Below are 21,285 nucleotides of genomic sequence, written 5' to 3'. Positions count from 1 at the left end.
CAGATTGATCTCCGAACATGCGGACAGTGCATGTGTGTATGTAAGCATGTGTGTTACATTTCATGTCTTTGGGCCCTTCTTTTACTGCTGAAGTAAATCACTTGTCAAAACTAGTGAGGCCTGGAAATGTTATCACTCAGTGCCATTAGGAACAGTGGGTGCATTGCAGCTGTACAACATTGCTTGAATTCGGCATCAAACATCTTGAGTAGTCAAGCGTTGGTTCATTTGCATTGAAGAAATCTTTCTAGTAGAGCAAATATATCTACTTTTGATTCAAAGGAGTCCTCTGAGTTCAAGGCACAGAACAAAATTGGGGTGTTTTTTCTTCTTTTATCCCCAGAAACTGAGTAAAATCTCTATGATAGAAATTACAACTTAATAAGGAATTCTGTGGTGAAATGTTCTAAGGTTAGAAGAGTCCTGGGTAATTGATAAACCTAAACACATGCACAGTGCTTCTGATCAACAGAGATATTGTTCTTTCCTTTTCTACAGATAAGATCTGGGCAGATATTTCTGGTCAAGGATCCTCCCTAGAAAAGGGGGTATTGAAATGCAAACCCTTCTTGTCCTTTCTGGTTTTGGAAACACATAGGTGTGCTTTAGTTTTAGATGCCTGTGTGTGTGGCTTCATAGAGCCCTGCATCATCTTGGAGGTTGATACTCGCCCTTTCAATAAAAGCCATGCAGACTGGTGATGTTTTTCATGTCACTCTTTAAACTATTCAGTTAATTTTAATTAAATCATAGAAAAGCTTACCCAATCAAATTCAAAACCTCTTGGCCGGGCGTTGGGCTGATGAAGTAAAACACATGACAGTAGCTGTTCACCCATAATGAGATTTCTTCAGAGGAAACCTATAAGTGAGTACACAGATGTGTTGATGTAGTAACAGCAGGTGAAGCAGTAAGGGAGAACATGACAGAGCACTGTCTGTGCACCTTTTGGACTCTTGACACCCTTCTGCCCCCAAGTAGCATGTGGTAGTTTTTCAGGACAGAAAAATAACTCCCATAAATCCAATGCCACTCAGCCCAGCACAGGCTGGAAATTTTGAAGTAATGTTAAACTTGGTATTTCACTAAATTAAGCACTTGACCACTCATATTCATGCAGTTTTCACTGAACTCATAAATGTGAAAGAACTGTGGGACTCTGCTAATTTGATCATATTAACTGTAAGTTTCCTTCTCTAGTTTCAGAATAAAAGAGACTTAAAAGTCATTCCTATGGTCCAGAAAACAGACAAGTTAGTCTTTAAGTGAAATTTGGATTTTATTTTTATGGTCTTTTACTTGCTATCAAATTACTTTCTTTGTTACAGTTCATTTCTGAAATAGTTGCGGCATGTTCAGTTGAGCACTTCAGGTGTGTAAGTGAACAAGTGTGTAGTTTTCAACAAGTAGTGTTATTGGGGTCCTTAATTTTTCAGACTACTACTAGAAAGCTAATTTTTTAAGGCAAGTGTGTTTAATATTTTGGTGAAGCCAGGCACTTAGAATGGCCAGTGACTTTAGATCATGTGGTGCCTGTCAAATAGCTTTACATCTTTACATTCTTATTCAGGAACTGTCACTGAACTGGAAGGAGTTGCTTTGTGCATATGCTATAGTTTGTGTTTCTCCTGCCTGCTTCTAAAACACTGGGAAGCATGTCTTGGAAGGTCACAACATTTAATCTGGCAGGCAGCAGGCTGTGCAAACCCACTTTGCTCATGGAGACAATCCTCCCTGGCTGTACTGTGCCTTTTCCACAGGTACACGCTGGCGGCGCAGGACCTGGTGATGCGCGCCAGGGGAGTGCTGAAGGACCGGGGCTGGCGGATATCCAACGACAGGCTGGGCTCTGGAGACGACATCTCTGTCTACGTCATCCCTTTGATCCATGGGAACAAACAGTCATGAGAGGAGCACCAAGAGTCATTATAGGATGGGGATCTTTTTGGGAAGGGCCTGTAAGAGACAATAGGTTTTTGGTGGTCTGACCAGGACACTTCCAATTGATATAATCTAGTCAAAACTAATGCTGGAGGAGTATTTTTCTGCCCAAAAGGTAGGGTTCTGCACATATACTGTATATGATTAAAGATAACCCTTAAGATTCCAATTTCCCTACAGAAATGGTTTTGGTGCTTAACAAGAATGGGATTTAAATGCTGCTAGCATATTATAAATTCTGTCATCCCTCTAGATGGGGTGGGGAATTATTTTTTTTTTCTCAGTTTACCATGTAGCTTGGAAGAGCCATTTCAGTTGTGAAAGTAGAAGTGGATATCAGATGCCAAGGAGGCTCCTGAAATCTACCCCCAAATATTCAGAAGGGGGCTTGGGTCGCATCTCATTTAAGCATATAGATATACATATATGAGACTCAAGAGTTTTCTTTCAGAAAGTTGTATTCATTACTTATCTGTGGACAACTTCAAACTTGTGTAATCCTTTGAGCCCCATTTTCCTCTCCTGTCTCTTCTTCAGTAGACTACACCTCCTGTATTTATTAGGAAAACTGAAATTGGTTTCAGTGTAACTATGCCTGTTTACTGCAGCTAAAAACAGTCACCTGCAAAGTTTTCCAGGAGAAATAGGTCACAGTCCTGTATGGCAGAATATATTCTGGGGTGAGGAGTTACTTGTCAAGATTTCTTGTTGTGTGTATACCATGATTATACAGAGCATGCAAACTCAGCTTTATGTGATGTTTACCTGGAGGCCATGGTTTCTTTGGGATCAGAGATTTACATTCATCGGATGGTTCCGCCTGCTTTATCCTGTTGAAAGGATCGCTGATCATACAATTTTTCCATCAGTTGAGATTTAGTAAATTTGTTTGGGCTCCTGAGTGTGTTTTCAGTTGGACTTCTACTTGAAGTAGTGGTATTGTTCTCATTAGCAATTTGGATACACAGATAGTGATCTATTTCAAAGGTGTTTCAGATCTTCCTGCCTCATTTATTATTCAGTATACCTTCGCCTGCTTGACTGTGGTGATCAGAAAGGGACAGCTTAAAACTTTCTGTCCTCTTGGCACTGAGAACTGTACTCAAGGATCACAAGATGACTGTGATAGATACAAGCCCTTGGCTTGTAGATCTTTTCTTAGCAGTGATAATTTAAATCAAGAAAATTTATGTAAAACATTTTTGATATGAAAGTCAGGAGAGAAACAAGTGAGCAAGTCTGCAGTGTAACCTGGCTGCCTAGTCTACGCAGGCAGCTCTCTTACTTCATTGGCAGGAATTTAAGAGAAAACAAAATCAGAACGTTTTAGCATGCAAGCAGGTATATTGGCTGGGGAGCCAACTTCCACCTGATTTGTGCCCAGACCTCACTGGTGTGGAGCTGTTCGTCTGGTTTGTACTTCTAAGATAAGAAAAAAGACAGGGACCTGACATCATTGTAGGGCACTGACTAGGGAGCTCAGAAATGTTGTGTCCTTTCCAAAAGAGAAGGAGATGCTGTGCCCTTTGCAGGCTTTCTCCTGAACAGGCGTGGCCCAGAGCTTGCCAGTTCTGTAATTTATGATGTGCTGTGTAAACACGGCGCAGCCCGAGTGCAGTGCAGCTGCCCAGATGCTGTATTTGACTGCATCTGGAAGTACAGTTGGGTGGATTTAAACTACTCTTGCTCCAAATCTCTAGACCCAGAAGAGTTTCAGAATGAAAGCAGGCAATGTGGAGAGTGGAGAGAAACAGCTCAAGCATTGCAGCAAGCTGCATGAATCTGGCCTGAAAGCTGTTCCACAAGTTCCCCAGTGCCTCATGTGATAAAGCTGTACAGAACGTGGATGTTTTATAGTCTAGAGCTTCAGTATAAATCAATGGCATATCTGACTATGTGTTTTCATTATTTCTTTCCTGATTTTTTTTCTCTTCACCTCTTTTTTTGTGTGCATCTGGGTGAAAAGAGAGGCTTGGAGTCTAGAATATTTTTCACATGGCCTCTCATATGTTTTAAAGTTTAAGCAAGAGATCTTCTCTTGCACTTTTTTCTGGCCTAATAATCTTGTAAACATGCTTTTCATGCTCTGTGTAACTCCTGCTGTCTCTTCACAAATGCAGTTGTGTAGTCCTCTAGCAATTCAGATCCTCATTAACAAAGAAATTAGTGCTGACAAATCTGGTGAAATCATCTGAACAGAAAAGGCACTGGTGCTTGCCGGTACCAGCTACAAGCCCAGGTCAAATATTTCAGTGCTCATGCACCGTTGGTGACACGGTGTTAACGCAGATACCAGTTGCTATAAAACCACTGAGTGCAATGTGGTGGAAATAGATTTCCAGTGTAGCATTTGCCAAAATTTGAAAGTGAAATTTCAATGGCAATGGAAAAGGCACCTTCTCATTCAGGGGTTCGTTTAAATGTACCCCTGAAGAGATGAGTTAGCAGACTGCATGACTTGGTGGGAGCAAACTGGCAGGTGAATTCTCAGAGCATGGTCTGGTGGGCTGGTGAATCAGCCTGCACAGTGTTTGTTGTTCATCTGAGGCATTGCCATCAGTCAGGAGCTTCTCTGCAGCAACTGGGCCCAGGCTGAGTTACGTTCATTGTCAGCCCCTCTCCCAGAAAGGGCAGAAATACGGTATCAATAATTAGTATCAGTTAATGAATTCTGAGAACTTTGGTAAAAGGTTTTATACTCAGATGTATGTGACTGAAATTATGCTGTGATGCTTTTTGTTTTGCTTTTTTGCAAATTATCTGTTACATATTTAGGTGCTTGCCTCCCTGGAGTGTCTGGCACATCTCTGATCCATGCATTAGTACTTGGCCTTTCACTTTTACCTGCTTTCAGTAGGAGATTCTTGCATACCTGAGCTGGGGTCATGCTCTGCTTCAAGGCATAGTATTAATACACATACACACCTAAGGCTCACAGAAACAGCAGGCAGGAGTGATTTATTGGGGAGGTATTATGTGAGAAGTAAGAATAATTAGAAGCACTTCCAATTCCCTTCAAAGGCTGAATTACTTTGTATTGCACAGCATTAGAAAATACTGATGGCAGGGAGGATACCTGGTGCACAATGCCATTTTTCAGATGCAGGATGGGTACTGCTGTGTTCAGACTTGCAGCTGCTCTAGTGCTCAGTAAAGCTCCTGAGTTAGGAGCAGACAGCTTGTGTCCTCAAACTGGAGCAAGTTAGGCACCAAGTCCAAATTTTAGATCCCTGGCATGTCATCTTAGTTACTGCTGATGCTGGCAGTGCTCTGGCTTTTTGCCAATCAAGTTCCCTTGGTATCCAAAACTGCTACAGCTTCAGCAACAAGGAACCTCAGTCCTGAGTTACATCTGCATTCATATTGCTATTGCACACATGCTCTGCCTGGCCTGTGCATAGCCACTGCTTAGAAAGTTGGGCAAATTCTTGTCCTTCCTTGGATAATGGCAGGGAAAGGTGCCAGTAAAGGAGTTCCAGTTAGCTGCAGTGTAGCACTGTCTTCTGCTGCCTAGTCCAGTTCCATTTCTAGAAACAAAGAAGTTTTTACCATTCTCCCAGAAATACTGTTGCAGAAAGTAGAACAGCCATTTCAGATATTTTTCTCTTGCACTGCAGCCTAAAATTTTCTTTCTTTAATTTTATGAAGAAGGTGGTGAGAAATTTAATTTACACCAGATTATGTAACACACAACCATCTTTTGGTGCATTAAGACAATACTGCTTCCTTCATTTAGACAATACTGCTTCCTTCATGAACACAAAAGTGTATTGTCTGAGAGGGCTGCTGTTCAGTGCCTCACACTGGAGAATTTTTTTAATAAATTCTAAGAAACAACAGGGCTAACAGACTAAATGAAAAGTGGCCATAATCTGCTGTTAATAGTGGATTTCTGTTTGCAGTTACTTCTATGCTGAAATATGACAAGAAGTTTTGTGAGGTACTGTCAACTCTGTCCCTCCAGGATGTTTCTGAAGAACTGCTCTTCATGTGTGGGCAGATTTTGGCTCTGAACTTCTGCTAGGTTTTTAAAGAACACTACATGCTTTGAGCAAATTTGCTGTGTTTCTTCCAGCCTTGGTGTTTTCCTTTTATTTTACATTTTACGTACTAATACTTTCAGCATTTTTCTATCAAACATGAATGGCAAACTGTGTGAAACTATTGTTCCTCCCAGACATTTTAGGTATGTAAGTAGTTTTCCTCCATGTGTCCTAGATGAAGACTCAGTGATGTGGCTGTCATAGAGAGAGTGACTAAATGATGCTGTAACTGTGCTGCTGTATTTCTACCTGTGATGTACTTGAAGGAGGATGCCCTTCTCCACCTCCATGCTCATTCTGTCTTCTTTTTTTTTTTAAACCATTGCTGTTGGTGTTCTTTCATAGGTGTCTAATTTTGATTTTTTTTTTAATACCTGCCACATTTATCTTTCCTTCAATTGGAAGTTCATCTTAATATCTTGAGATCTGTACAGCTGTCTAGGGTTTACATGTCCTGAAGAAAGGAGGACCTGCTGGAGGAAGATGTTTTGGACCAACGTACTTCTGCTTTGTGACTGTGAAATGTTAATTTTTTTGTAACCTAAGAACAAAAAATGTTTAGTAAAGGGATATATTTTGTGTTTTTGAAACTTTTCAGTGCAATGAACAAAAGAGGAGGATACTGAAGAAGTGTATGTGCAAAGTTTTAAAATAAAATTTTAAATTATATATTATATAATCCATCTTGATGTATAGTCATTTTTATTCTGCCTTTGTCATGAACATTCTCTGAGTCTCTTTATGTGTATTACTAATTGTGCAATGTGGACAACCAGCACACTGCTTTACAAGGGAACTGATGATTCACTGACAAAGGTCTAACTCTTGGGTTAGTGAAGTAAATTCCTTTGAGGTGCATTAGTGGATGGGTTGATCTGGAAGAGTTCAGCTATAAGGTAGCTGTGAGAGCTTTGTGCTGCCATCAGATCACAATTCATCACTCACACTGCCAGTTACCATGTTATGACTCAGTGAAGAGCTGTGCAAAGTGATCCAGTACCAGCTGTCTGAGGCATTGGATGTAATTTTGGAAATGACAACATAGTTGGAGTAAGTTTTCCCTCATCCTCGGTTCTTTAGGAATCACTGTCTTAAACTCTACTCTGAGTTTAAGTTCAAGTAAGGGTGAATTCATGGATTACACTGAAGCAAGCTCTCACAGTTATTTAGAAACCAAAGGTGCTTTTGCATGTACTGACTGTGCAGGAACTGACACTGGCCTTGCTCTGTGCCAGCGCAGCCACGGGCAATGCCCACCTGGGTTGCCAGCAAGAGAATGAGAGCTGGGCATGTATCTACTCATTATATTTGGAAATATTGCATTGTAGCACAAGTGGTTCTCCTGCTTCCTATTTCACCTCATGCTTAGTAGAAGAGCACTGAAAACATCTGTTCTAGTGCTACTGTGGTTTTTAAAGTGCTGCAGGTGCCCCTTGTATCCACTTAGCCCAATGGAGAGTGCAGAGAGAGGCAATGTGTTACTTACTTTCACTCTTGCTTCACTGCTCTTCCCTGAAGTCCTATAGTTTATTACTGCAGTCCGACCTCAGTGTCAAGTTTAAATTTGCTGTGCAAATAAAACTTCGGCACAGCTTTGCCTGGCTTGCTGGTGTCAGCTGACAGTAAGTGCTGATAGCATGCAGTGACAGGGAGCTCTTGCACACCAACTGATCTAAAGGACCTTATTCTACATCATCCTTTTGCGTTTCCTATGCCATAAATTCTGTAAGCTTGTAGATCAAGTAAGGTTTCTTATTTTAATTTTTTTTAGGTGATTCATACAACTCTTAAAATTTGGACATCAGTTTCTGAAATTCCTGTAGGCAGTAAGTCAGTGCTTTGCCAAATAATCCATTCTTGTATCCTACTGAATGTGCCTAGTTAACTGAAGTGACATAAGGGAACGATCCCAGTAATTTAATGTATTTTGTACAGTTTCTGTAAAACCAAGGCCTGAAATTTTCTCTTCTTAATGTATCCTGTTAGAGCAATGTACTTTCACAGAAAGTTGACTTCTTTATGCTTTTATACAGTGGCTTTTACCGATTCCAGAGTTTCTCTCATGCTTTCCAGGAAGGTTTATATCAATCAAGGTTTTTTCACATCCTGTTCTTGTTAGGAGGAAGAATGAAGGTTTTTTTAAAAAAATCCTCCACTTTGTAAAACAAAGGATGCCATAACTTTTTGGGGATGTTAAAATAATTTCAGGGGAAATGGTGCTTTGAGGGTGAGATTGTTACAAAAGAGTTTGATGAAGGTAGACAAAATGTGTCTACAGGTAGATAAAGACACATTATTTTGGAGACTCTTAATAATTTGAGAATAATTAATCATAAATTTGAAGCTGTAGCAATAGTACACAACACTGTCACAAAATGTTAAGGGGAGAGGGAGGTAGCTGCAGCAGAAGAAATAATTTAAGACTTGATTATTTAGATGTATAGATAGATAAGATCTCTGAGCCTTCATTAATTTGAGGCCATCCAATATTCGAATTACATTATTTTCTTATGTGTTTTAGTGCATAATTTCTCAGCCTCTAAAGAGTCAAAGAATCCCTAATCTTGACCACAAGCATTTATTCCCTAAGCAACAGAAATCAATCCCTCATAGTGTTCCTCTGCCAAGATGGCACACAAGCAGCAGTAATGGTCTGGTGTTTTTCATGAGCTTCTTAGTCATCCCTGGATTTACAAACCTGTTGGTAGGGTGTTCTGCTTGTCTGTGGTAATTCAAGGACTTTCCCAACAGACTGGACTCAAACACAGCATCTTCCAGGTTTGTTTATGCTATGGGGTGGTATTTTTCTTTCCTTTCCTCTGCTTACTGTGTCCCTCTCACATTTAAAACATTTTGGAGTAGTTGACTGCTGTTTGAGATGAGCCACTGAGTCCCTGGCCGTCCACCTCCTCCCACCACTTGCTTCCTGCAGGTGCTGACAGTGAGAGCATCACCACAAATGCAGGAATGCTGGCACCTAAAGGGAAGACTCATAGAAGGGGAAATGGTTTCTCCATTATTCTAACATTGCTCATTACCTCTAAATTAAAACTTACATGCCTGTAATATTTTAATTCTCCAGTTTGAAAGGGGAAACTTTAATGGTCTTTAAGTTGGTTTTAGAAGGCTCAGCTTTTTGGACAATTGTTACCCCAGTTCTTTGGCTCAGTTATTCTCCAGGAAAACTACTCTTCCTTGGCAAATTAAGAGCTGTCTGGAAAATTCAAAGGTTGTCACACAAACTCAGTTAGAACATTTAGCTTCTCATATGATAGTCATTGTGTGTTTCTGTAATTGCTACAACTTTCAGAGGAATAAGCAAAGAAACCTGAAATTTTGTTATTTTTGCTTTAAAAGGGTAAGACTTAAGAATATGGAAATTCTGCAAGACATCTATGAGTAAAACCACAAGGAAAGATCCTGCTTTCCCATGAGAGTTACTGTGGAAGACAAATGACTAGGCAGTCACGTTATGAAATGGCATAAATTGTTCCTAAATAGGGACCATTTCTCTGCCCAGTATAATATTCAATAAAGCTCAAGGATGTAAAAGCAGCTGACAGCCCTGCAGTCATTTCAGTCTGTTCAGAGTTTAGACTGACCCTACCCATCCAGATCTCTTAAATGTGTATTAGTTTAATTTTTAATCCTGCAGCCCTTTGTGGCAGATGTGGGCTGAGGCAGCTGTTTCAGGGTACAGTGCAGCATCACAGCACATACTGGGATGGGCAAGAGGAGACAGGGAGAAGCCAAACCTAGTTGCAGTTATCCGGGATCTAGAAGCAGACAAACCAGTTATTTAAAGAGGGAATTGCCAAGGAATGTACAAAGAGGAGGGGATTTCTGCAGCCATGAGCTGTTTAGGCCTTAATTCTGAAAAATCCTCTTGTCCCCATGTTGTGCCTGTTTACTTTCATTCCTGCGTTGGTACCACAGCTAATTGCACCAAATGTCTTATTTCTTAACATCCGCCAGATTTCCCTAGAGCTTTGTCTGCCAAATGTCAATTGCATCTCATCTAGCTGAGATCAAGGTACTCCACGAACAAGCTCATAATACAAAATTCTTATGCTGCATTTTCTCAGGATTGTGTTCACTATACTCCCAATTAAAAAAATAAATTCACTTTTCTGGTCTTTGCTCCCCCTCTTAGACCTTGTTTTTGCCAGCACTCATGCAATTGAATTTTACATCTGGGAATTTAGAATATGTTAAAAGATCTGGAACATCATTCTTACTCCTTCTCTGCTTGAGCACCAGCATAGAAGCAGTTTAAATGAACCAGACAAGAATCAAAACACAACTTTCAATCTCAGTTTCATGTCCAGACATATAAGTATTCTGTGAATGGGAAAAATATAAAACACAATGCTGAGATGGTAAATCCTACTGTGGTTACATTTTTTTAAGAAGGGTGTTTTAGGGAATGTTTGTTTAGTGCCAAAAAAAAGAGAGAGAGAAGGAAAGAAAAAAGAAAAATAGTTATTGTTATATAAAATTTCCCAGTCATTCTTTTCTGCTACTGCTCCTGCAAGGTTTTCCTGGTGCTGGCTTCATTAGGAAAGCTGGTAGCTAGGGACTTGGGTACTCAGTCAATTAGAAAATGGGGAAAAAACACCCAACAAACCTGGAGTCCTGAGGTTAGCTATTTGGCACAGACAGAGTTCTAATAAATAAGCTTTTGTAGAACATAAAAACTGAACATATATAATTGTATATATGTAGTTATACACATACACACACATACACACACATATATATGTACATATAGGAAAAATTAACTAACTTTAAGCAGCATTAAGACACCCATTTCTCCAGGCATCTCCTCATACTCATTGGAGACAAAACTGAGTTTTGAAAATTGAACTGGGAACAACTTGAATTTGCTCGTTCTTTGGAGGATTCCACAGCTACCTTGTACTGAAAAGCTGCATCTCTCCATACCTACTGGGAATGCAGCAGACTGTGGCTGTCACACAACTTGGGCCAGTGAAGCACCTGCCCCTGACAATACCAGCAGGCTCCTGGTGATGAGTTGAGCCTACACCTCGTGAGGATTTGCAAGGTTAAGCAATGGCTAAACAACAGATGACTTGAACACCTAAGTAAAGGGATAAATCCCTGAGGATATAGGCTCCTTTCTTTTTTTTTTTTTTTCCTTTTCCCTTTCCCTTTTCCTTTTCCTTTTCCTCTTCCTCTTCCTTTTCCTTTGTGTTAAGCTAGGAAATTAATGCTTCTATTTGCACACCACCCAAATCAAGGCTCTAGAGCATGAACACCAATGCTTGTAAACCTCTCAGTAGAGTCACTGCTCCTCCACTCAGGAAAATGGAAAATAAAACAACTCATCTCTCTTTCTGCTTTGGAAACAGCCAAAGAGAGAAAAGCATGATTTTACCTGCAGTCAAGAACTAGTACATCTTCTGCACTTCAGGTCATGGGCTGCCTCACAAATAGAGCTTGGTAGAGAGACTTGAGGTTTTGGGGGTCTCCTCCTTGTTGTACTGGGCTATAGTTGCCACTTAACAATATTACTTGTTGTCTTGCAACAGCTGAAGTGGACTGTGTTGCTCTTCACCAATCCGGTGTTGCTCTTAAAAACAAATGTGCTGAGGTTTCTGGAGAAATAGTTATTGGTTTTTTTCTTAAAATGCATCTAGGGCCATAGCGTGATGATTGCCTGCCAGCCTCCCCCAGACACTCTCCCCTTGCCCTCCCCCCAGTAACATAACATGCTGTGTGCAGTGAGCTGCTTGCTCCCAAGGAGGTGATTCATTTCCAGGAGGCATATTTGTAGGAGAAAAATGCTTTGAGGGTGTTGCTGTGGCTCTGTGTGACCTGCATTGGGGCTGAAGTAGAAACCTCAACATTGCAGACATACCCAGGGTCATGTTCACAGGGGTAGCAGTGGGGGAAGGATGTGAGCAGAGCATGAGCAGCTCTGTTGCTTCATGTGAAAATAAAATCTAATAGAAACTAAGGGAAAGGAGTAGGAAATGATTAAGCAGTAAAGATTTTTCAAAATTGGTCACAAATCATTGGTTTATCCCTTGAAAAGCTTAGTTGACAAGGATTCTCTCATTCCTTTGTCCCTCTATCTCTTTCAGTAATCATTCTTCTTCATGCAAATATAGATGGAAAGGGGGAACAGTGAAAGGTTAAAATGGAAGCAGGCTATCTTTCATCGACATGGTAATTTCGCTGCTTGGCTTGATGCCAAGCGCTTACTGCAGCCACTAGCTGCCATTCCAACATGAGTGAAAGGATCTTTAATAAGAGTGTAAATAAAAGCCAGGCTGAGAAATGAGTTTTCCATCCCAGCAATCACTGGCCTAACCTCGGCTGTAAATAGTCTCTCAGAACAGCACAGATGGAGTACCAGCACCTGGGGATCAAGGCAATCTCTGCACAGTGCAATTTAAACAGCTGGGTACAATTGAAACACGAATTAGCAGGGATAGACGGAGGGATTCCATTTTGTGTGCTAGGTAAAAACAAATAATTCAGTCCTTTTCCCCCTTTTTAAAAAAGGTTGTGTATGGGGGGAGAACTTTTGACATGATCTTATGGGAGGTGCTCATTGCTGCAGCTGTTAGATTAATTTAACCATGAGAATTTCCCACAAGGTGCTGTAAAAACATAGCTCTAATTTATGATCATCGATTTAACAGCTCAAAAGTGATTTATCTGACCTCAGTAAAGATAGCGAGGACACCAGAAGAATGATTGGTCATTCTGGGCTTTGTGTGGCTGTGATTGCCTTATTAATTTAGAGCAGAAGTTCTGTTTCAATTTCTTATTGAGACAGTCAAAGGCAGTTGGCAACTGAACCATTTTAAAGATTTTTTTTTTTTTTAAGCATTACTAATGCTGCTAAGAACTAAGGATTTATTCCACATGGAAAAGATTCTCATTAGTTAAGAAATGGTAAGGCTTCGTTTAGAACTGTGCAGAAACAGACGCCTGGTCTTGGATTTGCAAGTTGTTTTTTCTTAAGTAATTTTTTTCTGTTGTTGGGAATCTAAAGCACACTGTGAAATGGAATTGCTAAGCATAACAGTAAATGAGAAATAGCTTTGCAAGAGATAAAAAAGGTTGGCACAAGGGATTGCTGGCTCTTGCTCTTTTTAAGGATAGATTTCAGAAACACCTAAACACTTTGCATCTTTTACTGTTTTTATCATTCAGTCCTCTTTATGGAAGTTATAGAGCATATCTGTTGACAAGTAAATATATCTAAGTTTTATTTCAGAAGAATATGCTTTCGGTTAAAATGGGTGTAGCATCCATTACTGAAATGTCACAACTGAGTGATAGAATTTCTTCATACAAATAAGAGAAAGGATGAAAGGCAAAGGGAAAGGTGACTACTCTCTTCTCTCCAGAAATAACAACTGTTTTTAAGAGGAGCGTGAAATGAAATTCAGGTGCTTTAAAAGTTTACCTGAACTAGAAAATTTGAATACAGAATAAAGTGTGTTTGCATAAGTGTGTGTGCCTGCACAGAAATCACACAGGAGGTGTGTGATTAGGAGTGCTAACCAGGAAAATGGGCTAGAAACAGTTCTTACCAATTTCTCTTACCACCTGGACTGACGTGTGGTGGGGTTAAATGTCACTGATTTATATGGCTCTGCATTTCATTCACCACTGGATTATGCCCAGCTTTAAAGCCCATCTACAAAGATCTGAGTAATTGTCTTTTCAAGGTGAGAGACAGAAATGCTGCAGGTTGGGATTTCATGCATGGGGGATGAATGCTTACAGTCATTTTGCTGTCCCGGTGACATGCTATCTGACCTGAAACTAAGACAGTCCACTTAATCTCCATACAATAGGGGAAAAAACAGAAAACAGTATTTCAGACCTTCAAAATACAAAATAATAACAGTAATTTTAAGAAGTGAAAAAACTAGGACAATAGAATAAATTCGGATGTATGTAAAGCTTCCACAAAAATCTTATACACATTGTCAAGAGATCAAGAATACATGCACAAACAGCTATAAATCTCACTAAAAGATTTGAGGCACCAACGGTACCCATACAACCAACCCTCAAACCCCATACAAATAAAACAAAGCTGAAGCCCATGTTTGAAGAATACAGAAAGTTTTATGCCAGCCTGAGCATCTTCTTCACATCTTCTTGTGTTGTCATCAATCTTGTGTTGTTCCCTATAGCACACTATAGATACTTACAGAGAATTGTATAAATTATGTGCAGTATTACTTTGTTTAAATTCAAATCTACAGGGAAAAAAATAACCAACGAGTAGCACACTAAAATGTTTCCTCAAACTGTTTTTACCCATGACAAAAGTCTCCTAAAAGATAAAATAAACCTTCAGAGTACTGACCTGCATCTTTGTTCATCCCAAAATAATGCTGTGTATTTCTTCCCACTTAAATCCCATTCTGGATGGGTTCAAATTTGCTTCTGGAAAATTAAAAATAACCATCCTCAACAGCACAGATGTCACAAACACTTTGGAAGAAATGACTGCTTCTTAACAAATGGTTTGTCTTTTTTTTTTTTTCCCTATCCCTTAATTTACCATGGATTTATTCTAACCCTTGACACAATGGCACACAGATGTAAATGAATGTTACAGGTTAGTTTAAAAGCACAATTATTTTTCATCACAAAAACAACAACCTAAAAGACATTCTCTTTTAGGGGCTATAGTCCACATGATATCCTGGAGTACTGTTCATCTCAGATTTCTCTTGTTTAATATTCTTAAAGAAAGCTTAATTGGCATCTCAGGATCTAAACTATGATGTAACTTGTTTACTGCTGAAGCACTAGCAGTACAGGACCAGAATCTAGAATACACAGATTCACTTAGGTTCTTGGGTTTTTTTGGTTAAGGAAAAAAATCTCAGTTACCACATTCACAAAAATATTTCTGCTTAACAAGAGACAGATAATGTGAGAGGACAGAACCTTTTAAAAAATGCTAATAACTGATGAGCCCTACAAGGTGCTCCTTTACACATTGTCCTCCTTCATTTTTTTTTTAACTTTTAAGAACTGTTTTCTTGAAAAGGTGTCTTTAATTACTGCAAGAGAGATCTGCAGACAAATGTGCTCAAGTGCCAATGTGTTTATCATTAAGACACGGAAAGAGACATTCCCTTCCTTTGATGCTACTTGACCTCCCCAGCTCTGGATCAACCCACTCCCACTCCTGCTTATGATCCCAGCAACGAAGACCAGAAGCAGACTTCTCTTGGAAAACACTAGAAGGAAATCACTGACTGCCCAAGGCTGTGATTAAAGCCACTCTTAAATAGTTGCATACCAAACACAACAAAAGCTGGTGTTGCAAGTACCCACAGGTTAAGAAAGGACACTGCTTGGTGGTTTGCTGGGCTCGGATTATGCGGCATGACCAGGAAAAGCCTGGCTTTGCCTAAGGAGTGCACAGCATAAACAGGTTTCAGGGGCACCTCTCTGCAATCCTCCCTCACATCTTACAGCTAAGTATTCTGTCCACAGAAATGCATAACCTAGACATGAGAATTAAAATCATGAGCTAAAAGCACTGCACTGCATGCAGTGACGTGTGGAGGACCACAGGAACAAGGAAGCATTTGGAGCGAGGAAGCGGCATGCGCGCTCGGTGACACCCTCCACTGTGGGCACACGAGCCTGGTGTGAGTAACCCAATGCTGCAGGGGCACAGGCACAGGCAAATGCCACTGTGGGACACCAGCCACCACCACAGCAGGCAGAGCACTGGCAGCAGAGGAGCCACAGAAACCCAAAACAAATCTGCCTGGCACAGCAGGCTGGGGTTACGCTGCTCTGCATACGAAGGACTAGAGCTAACTCGGGCAGCTGAAGTGAACACTGTGCTCGTATTTGCTTCCATGCTAAGAAAATTGCTGGAAAGAAGTTCATGGAACTGAATTAGGATGGTGGTGGCGTAGGGGGTTGTTTGTTTATCTTTGCAGAAGTTTTAACATTACTTGAGATCTCCTGGAGAAAGGATCAGGCCCAGAAACTTCCATCCTGATTTTGTCTTCAAAAAAAAGCTGCTAATTATTAGTACAGCATATTGCTTGTAAATGCAGAGGTAAGAGAAAGCCTCCAAGTAGAATTTTAAAGCTCCATGACCATAAGGAAAGTCCTTTGTAAAGCTCCATTTTGTTCCCACACTGGCAACTTTGCTGCCATCCATAGTCCTATGAGAGGAGGGGTCACCAGGAGTTTTGTTAGAGAGAATATAAATCATCAGTAGCTTGTGTGCAAATGCATGACACTGCAGTACACAACTGGCTGGAGATTATATGTGTGAGTTATGCATAAAAACAGTCTTGTAGATGAGAATAAGGAAATGGGATGTATTTGTCTAACAGAAAAATGCTGAATACTGTATTTCCTGCTTTCAGCTGCCTTCCCATGGAAAGGAACTAAATTGCTCATTATCATCGATGGTAAATACAGTCAGAGTTATTTAATTTAAATTTCAGCCTTTAGTGGAAACACGTTTCATCTGCACTGTTACTATTGCTCCCATCATTGCATTCATAGTAATTTCTTTTGGCTGGTGTCGTGTCACCTTCTGTCATCTGCACTGATGGGCACAGGTAGACAAGCAGCCTCTCAAGAAATTACTCAGAAGAATAAAATTCGCAAAGTTGTAACTTCAAAGTAATTACCCTATATTCTTAAAAATTGCATTTCATAAAAGAACTACCATGAAACAGTCTTGTACTCAATACATTCTCTTTTCTCCCAACATCAGAATTTTCATTTTTAAAAGAGACTGTTTGAATATATGTTGATCACGCGCCTCTGCTGAGAAACCCTGTGCTAGTTTTTAGCATACTTTCTGTAGATACTTAGCTGGGGATGATCAGTAGTCCTTTAAAACTGGGACCAAGAATGATTCATGTGTGTATGCCACTAGTTTAGCAAAGTTCTAGAGTTTCCCGTGGTTTTCTTACGCTGCCATTTACTCTGGAGTTGGGCCTATATGATGATTTCCTCATGTGGATGTTAATGTAACTGATGAGACTGAGCTCTTACAGCCTCCACTAGCAGGCTCTCTTCCTTACAAAGTTGTTCAGATAAAGGCATAATTCTTTCAGAAAGTTAACATTTCTAGTTTTTCTTCCCATTGGTCAAAACTGAATGAAATAAGCCAAGGAATTCAAGGTTCATAAGGAAAGACTAGAAGATATTAGCAAAATCACATAAACCTTATTTTCTTAAAAAGTCAGGTTAAAAGTGTTCAGCCATAGCAAAGCAATTGGTAAAAAAAGCAAGTGATATTACATTATAAAGCAGAACAAGCTTTTGAATAAGAAAGAACAACAAAGAAGCATGTGGTTATGGATTTATCTTATCCTTCTGTTTCAAGAGACATGGGGATTCTTTTAGAACCCATTCCTACAACACACTTCTCTATGTAGTCATTAACAACTGGGGGTTGGTGTAGGGAAAATGAGATTTTTACCAGCATTATTTGAAACATAAAAGAGTAAAAGTCCAGTCGCTATAGACTCATTACCATGTTGATAAAAAATCACAGAATTATCTAGGTTGGAAGAGACCTATAACATTATCAAGTCCAACCTCTGACAGATCACCACCCTGTCAATTAAACCGTAGTGCTACGTGCCATGTACAGCCATTTCTTGAACACTACCAGGTATGGTGACTCAGTCACTTCCCTGGGCAGTCTGTTCCAATGCTTAACAACCCTTTCCATGAAGAAATCTTTCCCAAAGTCCAACTTGAACCTCCCCTGGCACAGCTTGAGGCTCTGTCCTCTCTTCCTGTCACTTGTTGCCTGTGAGAAGAGGCCGATCCCACCTGGCTCCTGTCAGGCAATTGTAGAGAGTGATAAGGTCACCCCTGAGCCTCCTTTTCTCCAGGCTAAACCCCAGCCCCCTCAGCTGCTCCTCACAGGACTTGTGCTCCAGCCCCTTCACCAGCTCCATTGCCCTTCTCTGGACACACTCCAGCCCCTCAATGTCCTTCTTGTCGTGGGGGGCCCAGAACTGGACACAGCATTGGAGGCGTGGCCTCACCTGTGCCAAGTACAGAGGGACAATCCCTGCCCTGGTGCTGCTGGCCTCACTATTGCTGATACAAGTCCAAATGCCATTGGCCTTTTTGGCCACCTGGGCACATGCTGGTTCATGTTCAGGTGCTGTTGACTAACACCCCAAGGTCCTTGTCCACTGAGCAGCTTTCCAGCCACTCTGGCCCCAGCCTGTAGCACTGCATGGGCTTATCTTAACAAAAGAAGTCACCATAAACAAACAAAACATCATGAGGATGTGAAGTCTTCTGATAGGAAGAAGTAAACAAATTCAGAAAAGGAGGAAAGAGTTAAATTATAAGAACATTGAATCAGCAAATACATTTTATGTTCATTACATGGTAAGGTTATATACTGTTCCAACAAAAATAAACCCCATAAATTTTATGCAAGACAAATGAGGTCATTAGTTTATGTTTGAAACTGGTTTGATTTCAATCACAGGCCTAGGATTCTCTCTAGTGTATTTTTGGGAAAAAGCTAATGAAAATGGTCACATGGGAATGGTCAAAATAATTTTTAAAAAAAGGAAAATAAGGTCTGTCAGGCAAAGGTGTGAAAAAGTGCCTCAATAGATGCATTAATTTTAAGAAAATTATTTTCCACGTGTATATAAAGATATGTCCTTTTTGCAAACTGCTAAATCACTTGAGGGAGAATGGAAGTTTATTTTTAAATGCAAAAAGAAAAAAACAGACAAAATGGAAACTCAATAAAGAAGTGCAATTATTGCTGGAGAAAGTGATCATACTTTCACCTTAAATTTGTGCAGCTCTTAAGGACTTGCTTATTTACATACTTTTTGATAAAAAAGCATGTTCTTATGTGAAGCAGCAGTCACTATCAAGCCAAAGAGTGTAAGAACTCCAGTTTCTTTCCATCATTTTCAAGTATTGACATAAATACAATAATCCATCCTGCAGCTTGCCAAATTCAGGTTAGAGTAGAGAAAAAAAGGGAGGTGAGTGAGGGAGAAAATATAAATACATGTGTTGCTTTTCAAGCAGTTCCTTCTTTTGTAGATACCACAAACAGGCATTTCTGATAACCTCAGCATGACAGTGAGATAGAGAAGATTGTTTGCTCCTGCACCTTTTTTCTGTTGCTTTTAAGACAAGCTGAGCTTTGCAGGCTCTCACTAGAATTACAAAGGCAGCTGAATAAGTTGTATTACACAGCAACACACCTGAACTACAAACAGGATATGTTCTGGGTCAGGTTCAATATCAGGTTTCGGAATACCGCCTAACAATGCAGCGAATGTGCCAGTCTGTGGTTTAGGTGACAATACCACCGCAGGTGGCTGCAGACTCCTCATATAAGTACATCCAGATTTCACAGAAAAGGTTAGTTATTTTTGGCATAGCTTCAGACTACTTCCAAACCACCAGACCCATCTCTGTAGCACTGTGTTTGAGTCCCTGTTCTCTCGCTGCTTTCCCAAGTTCACTTTGGGCAGCTGAAAAAATCTCAATCTATGTTTCCTGAAAAATTCTGTAAACGGCTCCTTTCAAGTGTTAAAAAAGGCTAAGATTAGGTTTAGCTGGCTATCCTGTAGCAGAACACATAGTAGTGTCCTTGGAGAGGAAGAGCAATTTCTCAGTACTAGCTTAAAAGAAAAATCTGTTGGCACAAACACAGACACTTAAAATTAAATGTATCATTCCTGTATAAAAGAAGGAGGAATCTAAGGAAATTAGCTTTTATCGCAGCTTTTCTGATTTTTTAAAATTGAAAAGCAGACCATAATGTAGATTGATCTAATGGGCCATGTTAAGTGATAGTTTCTTGCTGCAACAACTGCTCAGATGCTTCCATAAATAGAGCATAGGACCTGTATTACTTCAAAGGAACACTGACCATACCAGCAGTGGATCCATCAATTCCCCAGTTGCCTTCTATAGCCAAAAAAGACATAAGTAGAAGATCCACTACTGAATGAAGATCCATATTTAATAATATGGAAAACAAAACCTGCTTGAATTAAGATGAGACCAAAGAAAAGGGAAGTGTTTGAGAAAACTAACATTCCTGAAGCAGAGAACTTGAGTTTTTTTGAGGAGGGTATTTTGCAGCTGTACTTGAATAAGCACCCCAAGAGAAGCAATGTCTATTCACAACCAGAGTCAATGATGATAGGAAAGGAAGAGAAGCTTCAGTGAAAGCAAAGGAAGCATTCTGTTACAGCCACATCAAGACACTAAAATGATTGTAACCTGCTTGCCAACACAGTACTACTGACAAGCTTTATCTCATAACATAGAAATTGTTGATTTATAAGCAGCATTTTAAAACTGTAACACCAGCAAGTATTTACTAGGTATTTGCCACTGATTGCTAAAGACCCCCCAGAAAACAAACAACCAACAAATCCCAAATAACAACAAAACCAACCAACCAAACTAACAAAATCAACAACAAGAAGTTTCTTCCTACAGTCAAATCTGCAATGCAGACTGTGATTTGTGGAGATTTTCTGATTAGCCCTTTTCCTTTCAGGTGACACCATAACACTTCCTGAGTCTGTTCACACTCCACATATAACCTCCCACCCAGGTTCAACCCCCCCAGGAGGAAAAGAGAAAGGAAATCACTGACTTTAAATATTCAATTAATAGCCATAGGCATTCTGCAGATTTTTATACTACAGGAAGAAGAGAAGAACCATTACCATAGTCATTGTCTCCTTTGGACTTAAGTACAGTAAGGATGGCAGGATACCATCTTCTAAAAAAGAGAAGTCCTGGACCCAGACTGCTGGGTAGAAGGAGCTAACTGTTTTAAAGATCAGACTTTGAAATCATTGCAGAAGCTTATCCATTAAGTAGCCATGGAGTCTGATACTGCAGACAGTCCCAGGTAATGTTTTGGCCTAGCAGACCCACTGTTGTCACTTGCTCCATTCAACAGCCATATAACTTTCTTAAATGTCAAACATCAAACATGGGTCAGTGAGTGTTGATTAAAGACACAGTTGTTAAGAGCTATAGCATGCTTCAATTCCACCACTTTTACCCGTCAATTGTTCAAAGTTTTAATCACTCCTACAACTCAAACTGTAGAAATTAATGGCATAAAATATAGCTGCATCTTCTGTTACTCTATATATTATTAAAAGCTACCCACAGTCTTTGGTATATATAAGTGCTATATTACCTTCCATCCTGTTATTTGATCTGCTGACTACATGTATTGCATGTATCTTGACAGTTTTCTCCAAACACTTAATTTTTTGAATTC

General features: G+C 40.0%; 2 protein-coding genes across 10 annotated transcripts in view; one reads left to right on the top strand and one right to left on the bottom strand.

Annotated features, from left to right (window-relative positions):
- Positions 1-6,667, top strand: part of PPM1H (protein phosphatase, Mg2+/Mn2+ dependent 1H) — a 133,359-nt gene extending 126,692 nt beyond the window's left edge. Inside the window, exon 10 of the mRNA XM_068190097.1 lies at positions 1,761-6,667. Coding sequence (XP_068046198.1) covers positions 1,761-1,908 — 148 coding nt within the window. The 3' untranslated portion in view covers positions 1,909-6,667. The remainder of the gene's footprint in view (positions 1-1,760) is intronic.
- Positions 6,668-8,546: 1,879 nt separating this feature from the next.
- The window catches only part of MON2 (MON2 homolog, regulator of endosome-to-Golgi trafficking), a 95,330-nt gene continuing 82,591 nt past the window's right edge, over positions 8,547-21,285 (bottom strand). For 4 of the 9 annotated variants that reach the window (XM_068190096.1, XM_068190086.1, XM_068190087.1 and 1 more), the window contains one exon: positions 15,943-16,014. In XM_068190096.1, the coding sequence (XP_068046197.1) occupies positions 15,958-16,014 (57 nt within the window). In that variant the 3' untranslated portion in view covers positions 15,943-15,957. Of the gene's footprint in view, positions 9,761-15,942; positions 16,015-21,285 lie in introns of those variants that run through there. The other 5 variants (XR_010999080.1, XM_068190090.1, XM_068190093.1 and 2 more) reach the window with 5 other exon arrangements.

Source organism: Anomalospiza imberbis, chromosome 5, assembly GCF_031753505.1.
Source record: "Anomalospiza imberbis isolate Cuckoo-Finch-1a 21T00152 chromosome 5, ASM3175350v1, whole genome shotgun sequence".
Lineage (NCBI taxonomy): Eukaryota > Metazoa > Chordata > Aves > Passeriformes > Viduidae > Anomalospiza > Anomalospiza imberbis.
This window is presented reverse-complemented; position numbering and strand designations above follow the sequence as displayed.